Raw genomic sequence first — 17,452 nt, 5'->3', positions numbered from 1 at the left:
ACTGTAATTCAGAGTCTGTCTCCGAGCTACATCCCAAAGCCTTTAACCCCATATGAGCCAGTGTGTAGCCTAGGATGCTTGGACCCTCTTGGTTGATACAAAGTACCAACATAAGACAGAGGTTATGGGGCGCCGATGGGTGAGTGGTTACGCATACGACAGTAGGTGCCAGGTTCGATTAAAAGTTGGATATGTTTTAAATGTTTTTGAAACTTAAAAAGTAATGGGTGATGGCATTGGCCAAGACACCGATTTGGCCGTGAATGAATGAGCATATAAGTCTGATCATCATAAAACCTGTTAGTTATCTTTAATCTATTTGGCCATTATTAAGAAGGACCATATAATATCCATTTGGCCTGATGAATAGAAAACTTACTCGACAACTGCCATAGACCACACGTCTCTTCTTTGAATTGTACAGACAAGTCTCCTCCTCTCCTTTGGCCGTCCGGAAATCCTCCTGATTCCTGGGAGACAAATCACATACTAGTGGAAAGGTCCAGATTGACATTGTGTGCTTGTTTGACTAAGGGCACTATATATTATTTTTGTTGTATACTTTCTTTGGCCTTCATAGCAAATGTCAATGAGTAGGCTACAATATAATATAATTGAGTTCCCTTTAGTTGTTGGGGTACAGTACATTTGCACTAGGCTTGGGTGATCCTTGATATGTTCATGTTGTAATCTGTGGCCATTATAAATAAAAGGGGGCAGTGAGAACAGAAGTGGGGGTGTAAAGATGTATCATGCACAAAGTTAGAGGAATTACGGTAATGGGAAGTGCAGAATCAATGCATACATTTTGGTTTTGAGAATGAGTGCAACCTGTGGGTTGCTGAGGAAAAAAAGCAATCATGCTTGTAAATGTAGCTTACATTATTAACAAATTAAAAACTGAGCATTTTATAAATATAAACTCATCTCCAGTAAACACCATCATGTCAACTACATAACTATCTGTCACCTTAAGCCAGATTCTTTTGATTTATTCAAAGTGAAGCAATGCTTTCCTCATGTGTCTTACATGTAACTGCTGGATTGGAGTTCTGGCACCACCACCCTGCGTCTCCAGGCCTGTAGGTCTCTCTCGGTGGCCATCTGGCTCCGGGGGGCATTCTGGTGCATCTGCCTAACTCCTTCCACCTGCCCGCTGCGACGAAGACCCACGTTAGGGGGCGACTGCACGTCTGCACGGTCATTCACGGACACTGCATTGAAGAAAAATAATAATAATAAAATGTCAACATTTGAGGATATTAAATATGATTAAAAATAAAAGGTGCATCCTACTGGGCATTAACCCATTAAAACCAGGGAAAGCACCCGTGTCATTTTTTATTCTAGCTGTATATACTGTATACACTGTACAGTATAGCAACATAGTACGTTTTCCCCGAAAACTCTTAGGATTTAAAAAAGAGAACATATAAAAGCTCACAGCGCATCACTTCGTGCTGCAATGCGAGCTTGTACATCCGCTATTTTTGGAGAAAAACTAAATCTAAATCTTGAAAGTGTTTGAAAAATCGTGAATAATTTAGACTCAATCTTCTATTCTGGGTCAGGGGTCCATGGAACAAAACATATTCAGATGGGTACTGTACTTTTTTGTGTACATTTTTGGGATTCTTGGCACAAGGCATTGTGTCGAATCGGCCTCAGGTCTTAATGCATAAAGAAAAGATAAAAGATATATCATTGAAAAAGGAAAGAAGAGAACAGACCTCTGCGTGGTGTGTTAGCTGCTGGTGCTTGGCCTTGGACTTCAGCCTGTCCTGCAGCTGGCACGTCGGCCCCAGCTCCCTGCGCTGCCCCCTGCGCCGCCTCTGGCCCAGGCTGGCTCTGGAGCTGTTCTTGAAGCTGTCTGATAGCCTCGTCCAAAACGCTACCTGATCGTCGGACCGCTGCTGCCTCATGTTCCGCTGTCTGCTGGCTGATTACCTGCTCCACCACCTCCCCATCACCTGAGGACAGAATACACACCTCCATGTTTTGTCCTGTTCATTTTCAGCCTGAATCCCATTGTTTTGTGTGAGATCAAGAATATAGTGTGGCAGAAAGATAGTTTAATAATAACGTCACGTGCATGGCTTCCATCTGAACCTCAGGCTTCATGTGGCCAGTCTGTGATGTAAAACACGGTTACCAAAGGTGCACAGCACACCGGCCCTTTGCGAGGTGCCAGCCAACTGAATAAACACTAAATAATAAAAGGAGTAAAGGCGCACAAACGTTTCGGACAGACTAAGGTGCCTTCTGGTGAAGAAGGCAGCTTAGTCTGTCTGAAACATTTTCTCTGGCCTCGTCGATGCCTTGGACAGACTGTGGTGGGTGTTGACAGGAGTCACACACAGCCAGGGGCGTCACAAGGGGGGGGGGGGGGGGGGGGGGAGTGGGACTAAGTTACTAGGGCCCGAGGTGGAGGGGCCTTAATTATTTTATAATTTAACTATTGAAAAATAGCAGATTTACAAGCTCACAGCGCTCTGCGAGCTTGTAGATCTGCTATTTTTTTTTAAAGTCGTGAATGTGTGCAAATCTTTGAATATATGTATTTTTTAAGCAAACATTTGTAACTCAAATTTTGCTTCTGGGGGGTCCCTGGAACTAAATATTTTGAGATGGGGTCCATGGCCAAATACATATCATTTTGGGGGTCCTTCACATGAAAACGTTTGAGCACCACTGACATAGTAACATTGGTTTTTGCAAAAAAACATACAAGGATTTGAAATATATAATATAAGACTTTTCACGATTTTTCAAAAATAGCAGATCTACAAGCTCGCAGCGCAGCACTTGGTGCCGCGCTGTGAGCTTGTATATCTGCTATTTTTCAATAGTTATAGCATGAAATAATGCGTTCCCAGTCTAAATGGGTTAAACCGCCCCACCCATGAAGAACATTCATGGGGGGCCCGCAGGGCCCAGAATTTGGTGCGACGCCCCTGCACACACAGCTGATGGTTAACTGCAATGTATTGTTTTCCAGGTACCCACAACAAGCAGACAGTGGTAGGGAGAAAGCACGGCGAGAGTATCTGCTGTAGATGCATAATAAATGGTCAAGAACTTGGTTACGTCTTCCCAAAATCATTCAATCTTTCCGATTGGACCGCTCTGTGGGCCACGTCTGGCCTCCAGACCAACAATTTGGCACTGTTGCCAAATGGTAGTAAACTATCGAGGCTTTGACAGCAATTTAATGGGGATCAACATGACTCAATCAAGAGGCATGTTTGCTGTATAATATACATGAAAATATATTCGAAGTTAACTTGTTGAGTGCCGATCCCGAACTAGTTCGGCTTTATTTCAATCCAATACAATTTTTTTTTAATTAATTCACTTACCCTGAGCTGCTTGTACAGTCGTGGGTGGTCCTGGCTCGTCCTACGCTAGCCAGCTAGCCATTTAGCATGGTCCGACGATATATTCCATTAAAAATGGTTTAAAATACATTTTTGAGCCCCCCAATGTTCACCGAATGTTCAGCGCCGCTTCCGGAACGTAGTCCAGTGTGCCGATCCCGAATTAGTTCGGCTTTTTTAATGAAATGAATAAAATGATCCGAGGCCTTCTGAAGCCTGTGCCTAAATTTTCAAGCAGGGTGTTCCAAATCCGGGCGCCCCCGGCCGGCCGTTACCCGCGAACGGCGCCGCGAATCGCCGCCGAATCCAATGAAAAACCACATCTTTGGAGGCCCATATCTCTGGATTGTGTTTTTAGGGATGCGCGCCGAGGTTTATTTACGGCGAAATCGCCGAAAAATGATCTTTAAAATGACAAAATGGGAATAGCTATTCTGTTAGCATTATCATCCGGGACCTTTCCATGACGTGCACGAACGTGAGCACGCGCGTCACTGCAACGTGAGTCCCCGGATGCTAAAGCGCTCGCCTATGGGAGAAAGCCTGGCATTCTATGGCGCCATCTAGGGGCTGGCACTGGAAGGGTTAAGTGCAACATGACAGCTATGACAACTTTTATATCCCACCTTCATCCAAGAATGCCAAACTAACTGCTTTTATCTGTATCTACTGCATGTACATTTTCCAAGACAGCAAATGGATTTTTTAGTATGTGTACTCAATATCAGCGATTAGTTGGTTCCTTCATACTTTGGAGTCAGAAAACAATTGGCTAATTTTAGGACTAGAAAAACAGTCAGAAAGACGTTTACTTCAGTTCAGTTCTCATACTGAAGGGCAAGTGCTATAAAATGCTTCAAGTTCAAACTTGCACCACACACACACACACACCACACAAATGCCAGAGGAATCATGAAGTCACTGTGCCAGGCTGCAGCCAAAAACAGGCCTGTTGTGAGTGCTTACTAGTGGCTACGTATCCCAGCTGGGGCACCAGATGCTCAGATGCAATGTTCTCCCGCCCTGGCACAAGCCGCTGGTACCTGAGGATGGGGTTTAAAAACAATACAGTTGAATATTGTATTTTTTTAATGTAAGACATTTGGCTAGCATTTTGGTGTTGTCTATTAAGACACAGATCAAAAGAATATGCCAATCGATGAAAAAGAAGCAAATATTGAATGCTCAGTAATTATTCATTCATCCTATTAGGCAGTAGTCACAATGGCAATAAGTAGTAAGAAAACACTTTTGGAGGCATTCTGACAAATCAAATGGTCAGAATGAGTGCATGACTTCTGGCAATCACAAACCAAAGAAACAACTCTAGAAACTGCTGTAATGGAGAAGCAGTTTTCACTATCCAAGCACAGCGGAACTCTTTGCCACTTCTGCGTTTCCTCTATGCATGTGATCATCACCTCAGTGTCAACTGAGAAGTAGTTTGAGTGCTTAAGTGATCTCACCAATGTCATAGTGCATCAGGAAAAAAAGCATATCATAGAACTTGTACTTGTAAAAGGACATTCATCACAAACAAGTACAGTATGGTCTCAGCCGTACCTGGGTGGATGCGGGTTTCCATCAACATCCACCAAGAAGGGTGGCGGCATGAGGTGGGGTGCCTGCTGCGTCTGCTCATCCAGCACGTAACCATTGCCATCCCGGATCAGTGGTCTATAATCAGTGTGGAAGAACACCTGGTCTGGTAGCTGTGGAGACACAAATTGAGAGACGCAAGGGCAGCAGATTAATAAACACATAACATACACACAATATCCAGGTAATTTGTAGCTTACTGATGCTACGTTTGTGTCTGTCGGTCTCTGATAAGATCAGGCAGTAAAGTGGTAGGAATTAATTACGTACGTCGGGCGGAAGTGGCTCAGGGGTAAAGGGGTCATTAGAACACAGAGGGTTCCCGAAGGGTCCCCGGTTCGATCCCGGGCTCCCCCAGAGTTAGTGTGGAAGCGTCCTTGAGCAAGATTCTGAACCCCTAGTTGCTCCCGGTGAACAGGTTGGTGCCTTGCATAGTTTCCTCCTCCATCGGTGTATGAATGTGTGAATGTAATGCACAATCTCGGTCTTGGATAAAGGTGCTATATAAATGCACCATTTACCATGTATTAAGTACTAATACTAACAGAAATGTAATTTTGGTTAAAGGGTTAAGTTAATTAGATTTGCTCACGCCAAAATGTTGAACTTGCAACGGGAATCTTAAGAGGCATACATTTCTTACTAAGCTCTGCTCTGGCCCTTGTGTGTATATATAGGGCCATCGTCAGACCACCCCAAACTGAGCCATATTTAATTATAATGGATGGGGAGACAATGAAACATGGATTGATAACACAAACAGTTCTAAGCTGCTTGCTGTAAATCACTAGCAGTAACCGTAAAACTTCAAACCCATTACTCAATATCACACGTTTGAGCCACGATTTTAGGGAAATCTAGTAATTATGCAAAAGTTACAAACATTGTGTATGTGTTGTAAAACTGTTGGTAGTAATGTCATTCATGACTTGTACTCAATGGGCTTAACACACATTAACATCGACATGGTCAGTTACAGTATCCAATATTGTAGTAGCTCGACTTAAAAAAACGAAAACAAATTTAAATCACAAATGAAGTTGCTACCCAAATATGGTTCAGCTCTAATGTATAAATGAGATTCTTCTTGCCTTCTCATAGGGCTTGGAACTGCCGAAACCAAAGATGAGCAGATGGCCGTGGGAGTCTGTGCAAGCAAAGCGCTGGCCATCGGGGGTGAACTTGCAGTCAAAAACAGCTCCGTGACCCTGGCCTTCAATCTGGAGGAGAAAACCACCAGAAAATCAGCAAGAGAGGCACAGACCTTGCACCTAGCTAGACACTGAGTAATGCATTGAAACACGTGAGCTTAAAGGGGCACTCCACCACTTTTCAACCTATGTTCATATAATTGGTCCTCACTCAAAAATAGCTGCTTCTTTTTTTTTTTTTCAGAGGAGGGCTGTGGGCAGGTCAGAAACCCATCGTCTTGTGACATCATCGATTGCCAATCCAGATTATAGAAACTGCAGGCTTTCTATTCCTGAAAAGTTGCAATTTTAAAGTGGAAGCCATTGTTCTCGCAATAATAAAAATCTAAATATTTTTTTCAAAAATATTGATTCATTTTTTTTGGTGGGAAAATTATGATGTCACAAGACGATGGATTCTGTACTTCCCACAGCTCTCCTAGGAGACTTGGACTGAGTAGAATTTTTTTTTGATATTTTATCATGAACATTAGTGAGGACCTATTATATGAAGACAGGTTGAAAAGTGGTGAACTACTCCTTTAAAGATCAGCTAATAATCTATATTTCATAAGTAATAATCTAAATCTGCAGTAACTTGTAACTAAAGGCCAAATAATTTTAGAGGAGTACAAAGTATAATATCAACTCTGAAATGTGGAGTAGAAGCATCAAGACATGGAAATAATAATTCAAATGTATTAAGTGTTTTTCTTAGAACCCAAAGTCGCTTTACAACCAGACAAAATAAACAACTTTATTAGGAGCTAAACATTTAACTCATTTAGTGCCACCCTATCACCACTAGAGGGCGCCCAGTGGCCATAGATCAGGGGTGCCCAACCTTTTTTGACCCAAGGTCTACTTTGAAAATGTGCCACCTAGCTGAGGGCTACCAGCCCAAAATGTACCGTAACACCCATTCAATATACATGTGAAAAACAGAAAATATTAATAGATATTATAACATTGTACTCACTGTACTGTAATCATACTGTATAGTAGGAATTGTAATTGAATGTAACGATTGCAACTTCTCACATTGGGCATACAGACAGTCAAGTCAAGTCAAGTAGGTCGGGAGTGGCTTATTGTCGGTATCAGCCGGTAACACGCAGGAGTCTGTCCCCGTTACAATGCGCTAGACCCCTGGGAGATGGACTGCTGAGGTGGAGCGCCACACCTACCATCAGCTCCCAGTACTTGCCGCACAGCTTGCCATGCCGTGCTACTCATACGCTGAGTTGGCGGTGCCCGGAATCGAACCCATGACCTTGCGGTACAAAGGCGAGAGCTCTACCGACTGAGCTACCCGGGCACACAGACTTCAAATCTAGCCCTGGGTTCTGGGGGCTTGGTCTGAGCGGCTTTGGAGCGAGGAATTTCCTCCGCTCCGTTCCTCCGCTCCGCTCCAAGCTGACCCTATTTGGGCCGCGCGCCTTATGTTTCCAACAAAACAGTGAAGCCTTGTTGGCACCGCGGAGACGGAGAGGAGAACAGACAGAGAATTCCCTTCATCACGATTTCACTCATCCACACACGTAGGCTATGTTTATAATACATAGCCTACCTTGTGTCAGTTAACCAGCCAGTCAACGGATACGATTTGAAATTCAAGTGAGACTGATTGAAAAACACACGCCACGAGTCGCCTCCGTCTCTCGGTTGTGGTGTTTAATCAATAACCAGCTGGATTTAATATTGCCCGTCTTATTAAAAAATACAATGCCTTAGATTAGATGGCGTCTTTTGTAACAGTGAACGCAGGTCTCCACTCTCCATCAAGCCGAGGCTCACGTAACGTTACCGCAGGCATTTGTGTTGGGAACACTTGTTGTGCAAACTGGAGAAAGTGTTTCGCATATGGAAGCAAAATCCTTTTTTTATTTTGGCTGGTGACTCTGATTGACGACCCTGAGCGGAGCGTGGAGCGAGCGCGGAGCGAGAAATGCGAAAATCAACGTGAGCGACGGAGCGGCGGGGAGCGGAGCGGTGCGGTGGCCGACCAGAGCGATGAGCGAGCGGGACAAGAGCCCTCTGGAGCGCGGAGCGGCTTTAGTTGCCGCTCCACTCCGCTCACATGCTCTGGTTCAGTCAACATCATCCACTCGCTCGGAGTCGTTTCACTGAAACGCCCGATGTATGTCCTCCCCCCACGAATTAATAAATTATTTATTTGAAATCATCTCGCGGTCCACTGGTAACCAGCCCGCGATCTACCGGTCGACCGCGATCGACTGGTTGGGCACCCCTGCCATAGATAATAATAGAGATATGCTGGTAATGCATGCCCAAGCCCTGGAGCCATGACTTGCCAGAACACTTTCCTTTGTGCATGTACAGGAAGAGAATGAAGTTAGCTTGAAGTTAGCTATTGGCTACCAAGCATTTTAGAAGATCTATTTTCGGCAATTTAGCCACGATTAAACCTTGCACACCTCATGCATGGGAAAAAAACAGAGAAGAATGAGCTCTAAAAAATCCAATGCAATCCTGGATTGCATTGGAGTGGATTTGTGCAGTTTGTTCACAGCTTTCAAACAAAAAAATCCGATTGGAAATCCGTTCAGGCATTCTTGAGATAATAGCCATTATGTTTTACATGTTATGTAAACAAAAATGGCTGCCCTGTATGTTAGATGGGGTTGTATGGGGGTGGAACATGCAAAATCGCGATTGAAATCATGTTCACTAGATTTGATGGGGTCCAAAAAAAAAATTCAAAACATTTTTTTTCAATTTTTTTTTTTTTTTTTTTTTTTATATCCCGAACTAGTTCGGGATAGGCACTCTGGAATGCGATAATAATCCCGAACTAGTTCGGGATAGGCACTCAATGAGTTAAAAGGCAAGAAAAAAAAAAAAAAAAAAAAAACATTAGGTTAACACATCGGATGCCCACGTGGTGTCTACAAGTCAATTTCTTTGATGTCGCTGGAGGCCCACGACGCGTTTGACGCGTTGTACAGTAAACTATACTGTACTGTAGCTACTGCACTTGGCTACCGCGGTCACGCGGTGATGAAACAAACTCCATTTCCCAACATGCAGTGCGCAATTACGTCACCCGGATGTGCTGTGTGTCTCGTTGACTTCCTATTTAGCAGCTGCACAAAAATGCTGTTTTCTCCGGATTCTCTTCCTTTTTTCATTTTTTTCTCAAAACGGCAGCATCTTCTACATGCCGTAACACAAACACTGTGGCTTAGAAATGATAAAAAACGGTCCTGACTGAAAGAAAAGATTTTCACGAAATAAACAGGACATACTCGGATTACATTTACTCGGATTACTTTTCTCGCGAGTACTCTCGCCGGTAGGTAAAATGACGCGTTGCCATGGGCACCAGCAAATTAAGACGTCAAAACCACGTGGGCGTCCGATGTGTTAAGGTTAAAAGGCAGAAAGGGAGATTTGTTAAAGGGGAAGACCACCCATTTTCAATATTGAACTATGTCATTAACACAATGCCTGCCAAGGGTTAAAAAAAAATCTATCTTAGTACTGCCCGGCTTTTTACAAAAAATTAAAATGAAAATAAAAAAAAAATTAAACATTTTTTGAAAAAAAATAAGCTCTCAGAAGATGTCCATTGCCCCCTTGCAGTTGGCAGAAAAATATAATCAACCCCAAGAAAAATCTATTTTTAGATTAACACACACAAACAATTACAGCATGTGGATGGTGGCCATTTTGGCAGCCATCTTGAAGGTGGTGTGCAGAAAGCTGATTACATGAATAACATTTTTATAATTTTTTATCAGCATCACAGGCTGCCCAAAGAGCTGTGAACACATTGCTGTCTCATATATTAGTGAACAGTGCCCCCCAGTGGCCAAAAACGGTAGAACGTACAGTAACGTGTAAGGCGGTAGATAGCTGGGCAAAATAGAACGTTTATAAACGTGTAAGGCGGCAGATGTGTTAATATACCTTAGAGGAGTTGTGTGGAAATTAAAAAAAGTTCCCCCTCTTCTGTGTTGCCTAGAACTGGAGGATTGATTTTGGGGTTTGTATTGTAAATTACAATGTGTGATGTCATCAAGTTGTAATTTACAATACAAACCCCAAAATCAATCTTCCAGTTCTAGGCAACACAGAAGAGGGGGAACTTTGTTTTTATTTCCACACAACTCCTCTAAGGTATATTAATGACATAGTTCAATATTGAAAATGGGTGGTCTTCCCCTCTAAGGTGACTCCACACCAAAGAGACTACAAGAAACTCTTTCCAACTCCTTCAGACTGGCAGTCTGTGGCAGTCGGTGGCATTTAGTTGGCATAGAACTAAGCACAAACTCTAGTTGGCAGAAAGAACATCGTTTTTGCGTTGATCTCTGTCTACCAGTGTGTTGCCAGGTCTGCTCATTATAAGTGACTTTAGGTTGCTTGTAAATATTCATAGTTACGCGTTTGTTTGTTTATTTTCCGAATTATAGTTGCTTATTTGGGTCTTGCTTTCAAGATTATTAAAAAATGAAAAGCTGATGTAATAGGGCTAAAGTGGTGAAAATGGTCGCTTCTTTGGGCTTGTTTTCATAAACCAGTTTGCTTGTTTCACTCACAGAATCTGTCATACGTGGCAACACACTTCCAGCCCCGTTTTAGCTCTAGCTTTCTAAGCTTTGCTTTGGAGCTGATCGATTGGTATAGGAATTGAGAGTGGAGATTGATAATATGGTATTTAGTTCAAAAGTGCGACGGGAAAATGTCTGGCTTATTTAGGCTTGGTTCTGCAGCAGTAGCAAACTAAAGGTCCACTCTACAACCCCCTCAATTCTACCGACTCCTAGAAAGACGGCAAAAGACTGAACATGTCCAGTTTCTCATCAACGCGTGCCGACAAGCTCCCGATGGCTCCCTGACGGCAGCTGACGCTTTCCGCCTTCTTTCGTCACCGACGTCGGCGCGGTTAAGAGCTGCATTTGGGAGGTTAGTTGGGAGGGGCAAGTCTGAAAGGGTGGGTTTTGAGGGAGGCTTTGAACAGGGCAAGGGTGGGGGCAGCTTTGATGCGAGTGAGTTCCAGAGGGAGAGGCCTGCAACTGAGAAAGGACCATCACCCAGGGTGTGTTTTTTTGTTTTGGGGATCCCCAGATCTGAGGGAGCAGGAGGAGGTCAGATATACACCAGTAAACTAAAAGCATCTTGAAATAGTACTTGAGTAAATGTACTTAGTTACTTTCCACCACTGGCTGGAATGCAAGAATGTTATCAATTATGGTTCCGTTTACAAATTGGAAAATACATTTGTTTTAAAGCCCTGCTTCCTCTTGTCTAATGAAATAAGGATTAAAGCAGCCACCAGAACAATAGACAAAATGAGAGAGAACCAGCACGAGGCTCTACCATTAAATCTTATTGGTGGAGAAAGACAGCAACCACAGTAGTTATTTCTCTCCCTACAGAAAAGGGCACATATTGCTAAACTTTAACAACATACCTTTAACAAGGACAAACCCAATGTGTCTGCCATGATGTTGTGACACTTCAAAAGTCGTGCAAATGTTCAGTATTTCAATTCAATGAAATGGATTTTCCCTAGACTGGCTGAGATACATTTCTGCTCTACACACCGCCTTGGTATCTTTCTTTGCGTTGGTAGTTTATGTACTACATCATCTCTGTCAGGTAGAAACCTCCAAATGTCCAAAACGGTTACTTTTCAGGATTAAAATCCCAAAACAGCAAAAGTACCAGATCTACAAGCTCAAAACATTTCAAGCTTGTAGATCTGCTACTTTTGGATGACGCTGTAGTATGATCAAGTAGGGAGTTAATTTACGGTGGGAAAACCCCACAAAAAGTTAGAATATGGCGATAAAGGTTTCTGCACCACAGTGACGATATTCCTATAACTAGTGCTGTATACTGGTTAGTTTACCATGTTAAAGTAGTGCTGGGTCTTTGACCCACGCAGCAGGTCCCATATGAAGACGTTCCCATCATGGCCAGCAGATAGGATTATCCTGGGGTCGAACGGGTGGGGTTCCAAGACAAATACCTCAGCCTCGTGACCCTGCCAACAACATCCAGGTTAGACATTTAATTCCATTTCAATTCAAAATAGTTCAATTAAATGATGATGCTGACGAGTAAACAATTCATGAATAGGAAACAAATTGCAGTGTTCATTTATATTTTTGCAATGATAAAACATGTAGTGGCCACTAGACACCCAACTGCTCTCGATAAGGTTGGTGGTACCTTACATAGTGGCCTCTTTGCGTGAATGGGTGAATATAACAGCGATTGTGATGCTTTGGATCAATTAAGACCATTTACCATTTGATGACAGTTGAAATGAATGTATGTATGTATGAACATGTATTAGATAACACTAGCCAGTGTCTGTGTGGCTGTGCCATCTGGGAATCCATCGACAAAAAACAAAACAAAAAGGATTCAGATGAATCAGCTCTGAATCTGTCTTGAGAGATTAGGCTGTGCTAATCACTGTTGGTACCTAGATGTCTTGCATAATGGCTATTGTTCATCTTCAAGCTAACCTGAAATTTTAACAATATACTAAATAGCATAGCACTGGACTGGTCTAGCCTGGTTGCCAGCCTGTTTGCTCCGTTCCGCTATCTGTTTTTCTCTCTCCGCATAACAGTCTGGAAAGCCTGAGCATCCTATCTCCAAGCGGAGGTGGGACATAGAAGCGGGATTCACACAGCCGTGGCTTCCGATTGGTCTTTGGTGATGTCTGTCAAATACACCAGTGTGTATTGGCTGGCTGATGACGCAGCTACCCTAACCCTACTCTGATTAGTTGGAACACCACCACGTGGCTTTCCAGCCACTGTGGCTTCTGATTGGTCTGTGGTGCAGGGCGGGACAAATACACCAGTCTGTATTGGCTGGCTGATGACGTAGCTACCCTAACCATACTCTGATTCGTTGGAACTTGGAACAACACCCAATCAGCAACGACCTCGCTACGTAACAACGGACGTTCAGAAATGCGAGTCAACTGAGTAATTTCCAGACTGTGATGCGGAGAGACAAAACAGATCGTGGAGCGGAGCGAACAGGCAGGGACCAGGCTAGGACTGGTCTTGCACGCCACCAGAATTGTTCAAAGGTGAAACCTGAAGAATATAGGAAGTCACCAAACAAAGACATATTTTGGTATGATAGAAACAGTGTGGGATGTATTACTTTTAGGATATGTAGCAGCTCTCCTGTGTATGAGTTCCACACTTTGAGGAGATGGTTGTTGACAGCTGTAATGACTGTGTTGTCATGGCGATCCCATGCCACCATGGTGACCTTGGGTTTGAAGTAGCTGTCCTCTTCGGTCTTCTGTTCAACACTAGTGGAGAGGAGAACAATAGTCTCATGGGCCTACCCTTCAGATAAACCTGACCACTGCACTAAAACAATGATCAGAGGATTGCAATTTAAAAAAAGAAAAAGAAAGAAAGAAAAAAGATAACAGTTTATACAATATAGTATACAATATTAAGCCCATTTTCTTTTCCCCTTCCAGGGTAGCAGTGTCTCAGGAGGCAGAGTGGTTGCATAGTTCACTGGCTAATCCCCACATCGTATCAAAGTGTCCTTCCTTGAGGCATGCTTGAGCCAGGGCTCCACTAGAAAGATTGCGTCAAAAAATGTTGAGGTTGGACGCCGTCACTGAATGCAGCCCAACGTTGGCAATGGAGCACCCTTCTTTCATTAAAAAGGGAGCGTTCCCTGCGTTGCCGCTGATGCGACGCCCAGGTTTAACTGTTCAGTAGCTGTAAACTGCTTCCAATAGTTAGAAGTGGGTTAAATGGCCAAATTCTGCATATTTTAGCAATGCATTTTTCCGTCCCCTTTTCTTTCCATGAAATATAATACAAATATCAATTGCAACAAAAATGAAAACGGACCACATTCTCCCATCATAGAAAACAGTCCATCCATACCCGGGTAGAGTGGCAGACATGTTGAGCAAGACGCATCTCCACTGCTGCCGCTGATGTAGCCTCCATATGCGTGCAGTTCCATCACGGCTACCACTCACAAACCTGAGAGACAATATCTATACATTTTTATTTGTTCATTTTGTCCATCCACCCCTTATTTCAGTAATACCCTCATGAAATGTTCATGGACGGGGTGGTCCAGTGATAACAGTGAACATACCTTTCTCCAGAGTGGCAAAATTGGATGCTGTCAACTTTGTCCTGAAAACAGAAATAGGTACAAGGAATACAGTTTGAGGCCATTACTTGACATTTATTTTGCATTTCTCAAAGAACATAGTTTTAAACGAAAGTAAGGATGGTGAATATAAGCAAAGACATTACAAAATGAGGCATACAGTATCTACAGCATGGTCGTTAATTGACCTTGAGGAAAATGTATTTTCTTACTGTATGCTCATGGAGTTCTGATATCTTTTCTGGGTTTCCACATCCCAAGTAATATATTCTGATGACATCATCAGTACTTCCTGTTGCCAGGAACATGCCGCCTAAAATGTTATACAAAATAATAAATTAATTAATTAATTAAGAGCGATCAACTCAGGATCCAAAATCTGAGTAAGCTCACCACATACACATTCCAAAACATGCCTGATAACCACACACAAATACATTGTATTCGAATAAACAGTATAAACAATATTGACTGCATACCTGGGCTGAATGAGGAGCAGACGGTTTGAACGCCTGGCCTGGGTTTCTCAATAAACTTGTGCGGCCGATCACTGGAACAAAAATTGGAGCAAAGTGTTTAAGCCTGGATACAAAATGACACTTGACTGAGCATTGGTCCTGCTAGCATCATTTGTTTCCATTCAACACACCAAGAGAAAATCAGGACAACATTAATGAAAATGCACAAGCCAAACATTTTGTGGAATTGCAGGTAAGCACATTTTCAAGAATTAAATGAACCCTAGTGTTCCTATTCTGGGGTGAACATTCAACTAAAGATAGCACCTCTACAAGCTTACATACGCATTGTGAGGATATACAGTAAAACTTACCTGAAGTTGATGTTGTTGACATCCCACTGCCAGAAGCAGACAGTGGCATCAGTTCCAGTGGACAGCATGTAACGTTTGGAGCCTTTGGCGTATGGTGAGAACTGAAAAACACAGACTTCCAATGTCACACACTATTTTACTTTAATACATGCCAAGATATGCATTACATACTGTATTTAAAGGCCCTATGATATAAAATGTCACATTTTTGGGGAGAGTTCTTCGACATCCAATTCTACCCTCCCAAAAAAAAACTACATTTAAACAGGCCTCTGAATAGCCCACAGACTGTTACATTTAGCCTGGGGAAACACAGGGAAAATGCCCTCAACAGTATCTTATCATTGCAGCTGAAAAGCCTCAGAGCTCTGAACACAGAGCTGAGTGTTTTTTATTCCACTTAAAATCTTTTAAAAACACACCGGAAGGAACGTGGCAAATAATATTTAAAAAAGCATGTCATGGGGCACCTGGTGGCCTAGTGGACCAGGCGCATACCATATAGGCATTGCCATTTCGGCATCAATGCCTGTCGGCGTCGCTGGTTCGATTCCCGATCCAGGCGACCTTTGCCGCGTGTCACTCCCTGTCTCTCCCCCATTTCCTGTCAGTCTACTGTCCTATCCAATAAAGGCAAAAAGCCCAAAAACAAATCTTAAAAAAAAAAAAGCATGTCATAGGACCTTTAATACAAATGGCTCATCCTCATTTCCCCAATGGCTTGAGTCGCCAAAAAATAAATGACAGACAAAATACATTACACTATAAAAACAGAAACCACCCGATGCCATTAGACAATGAGGGTGGCCTTGTCTCTACTAGGCAGCCTAGGTGCCCAGACCGCAAGGCCAGCGGCCCGGGCCAAAAGATCTATTTATTGTTGCCACCTAATTAAGATGCCACATCTCTATTCTGTAATGTAGCGCTACTCAACCCGCGGCCCGCGGGCCGCATGCGGCCCTTTCCGCATGTCTGTGCGGCCCGTCATGATCTAATAAAAATATAGTTTTTCTATCGAGTGAACGCAGCATTTCTCAGTGTGTATCGGTACAAATTGACGGCTGAAATCATGATGTATCATTCGCTGAGTGTCTGGATCGGTAAACTCCACGGCTGTATAGTTTTTTTCATGTAGTATTTCATTCTATCCTATGTTTCCGAGGCACATTGAATGCACCATCTCAGCCCCCTCCCCAAAAGCCAATCTTTAACGCGAGTCGCCACAGTGACAGCACTCTCGGACATTCATTCTGCAGGCAGGCAGACAGTGCAGAAGTGCACACAGACGAACTAGCTATGCAGCAGCAGCCGCACAGGTTAAAAATGCAAGATTAGCAGTACAGTAATTAGCGTTATAATAACATCCATGATTGTCCGCTGCGCTGATTGTTGTCACAGAGTAGCACAGCTGAGTGTAATCAACGGCCGATTCTTGGCGAATCTCCGACGGTATTGATTGAGATCATTTTGTTAAAGAAAGCTTCTGCGCTATATCTGCACACACAAAACAACAATGTTGCTGGGTGTTGTAGGACTACTACTTGCGTTTAAAACAAAGTAGTTTTCACTGTTTTACAACTTTCCTGTTGAGTGTTGATGCAATGGTGCAACTCCCTCTTTCTCTGCTGCTGTTCTGTTCTGGGAAAGAAGCCTAATTTATACTTAGCAGTACAAGGGTGTCGCACCTAAAATAGGAGACCTACAAGCTCACAACGCGTCGTGGATGCGACGCACTGTGAGCTTGTAGGTCTATGTTTTTGGCTAAAATGGCATAATCTTGGATATTATTATAATATAACAAACCAGGGAGTTGTTTTTCAGGTGAAGGACCCCTTAGTTGAGAGAGATATAAAGCAGGGACCCTCACTGTAGGCTAGTTATTATAGCCTACTGTAGGCTATTATATAAAACTATATCACACAAATATTTGGCAGCCCCCCCTGTAATAACCTGAGGATTGGGGTCCCTAACCCCCAGTTGAAGACATGTACTAATAATGATATAGGCCTACTATATGATTAGTAATCAAACAATTCTACAATAGCAGCAGTTGGGTTGTTAGACCCAAAATGTGGCTGTTTTCTGTGTGTTTCCTTAATTATTAGACAAATTATTAGACAAAATCATTGTAAACGTTCAAAATGGGACCGTCATTTTTAGCTTGCGGCCCTTTGACTTTTGGCATTTTGCTGAGTGGCCCCTGAGCCATCTTAAGTTGAGTAGCCCTGCTGTAATGTATACCATATAACCACCAGTAATATATTCTGACCAGTGACTGCTTGATTAAAGGAGAATATGCTTTG

At 43.0% G+C, this 17,452-nt stretch overlaps 1 protein-coding gene across 2 annotated transcripts in view; it reads right to left on the bottom strand.

Annotated features, from left to right (window-relative positions):
- The window catches only part of brwd1 (bromodomain and WD repeat domain containing 1), a 44,642-nt gene that overhangs the window by 19,929 nt on the left and 7,261 nt on the right, over nucleotides 1–17,452 (bottom strand). For both annotated transcript variants that reach the window (XM_080732105.1, XM_080732106.1), the window contains exons 9-21: nucleotides 15,150–15,250; nucleotides 14,797–14,867; nucleotides 14,530–14,630; nucleotides 14,300–14,340; nucleotides 14,080–14,181; nucleotides 13,328–13,481; nucleotides 12,048–12,182; nucleotides 6,068–6,196; nucleotides 4,941–5,089; nucleotides 4,344–4,420; nucleotides 1,731–1,970; nucleotides 1,031–1,214; nucleotides 380–470 (exon numbers count right to left, since the gene is read on the bottom strand). In XM_080732105.1, the coding sequence (XP_080588231.1) occupies nucleotides 380–470; nucleotides 1,031–1,214; nucleotides 1,731–1,970; nucleotides 4,344–4,420; nucleotides 4,941–5,089; nucleotides 6,068–6,196; nucleotides 12,048–12,182; nucleotides 13,328–13,481; nucleotides 14,080–14,181; nucleotides 14,300–14,340; nucleotides 14,530–14,630; nucleotides 14,797–14,867; nucleotides 15,150–15,250 (1,575 nt within the window). The remainder of the gene's footprint in view (nucleotides 1–379; nucleotides 471–1,030; nucleotides 1,215–1,730; nucleotides 1,971–4,343; nucleotides 4,421–4,940; nucleotides 5,090–6,067; nucleotides 6,197–12,047; nucleotides 12,183–13,327; nucleotides 13,482–14,079; nucleotides 14,182–14,299; nucleotides 14,341–14,529; nucleotides 14,631–14,796; nucleotides 14,868–15,149; nucleotides 15,251–17,452) is intronic.

Source organism: Nannobrachium achirus, assembly GCF_963921795.1.
Source record: "Nannobrachium achirus genome assembly, chromosome: 8".
Classification (NCBI taxonomy): Eukaryota; Metazoa; Chordata; class Actinopteri; order Myctophiformes; family Myctophidae; genus Nannobrachium; species Nannobrachium achirus.
Note: the sequence above shows the minus strand (reverse complement) of the source record. Positions and strands in the feature narration are given on the sequence as shown.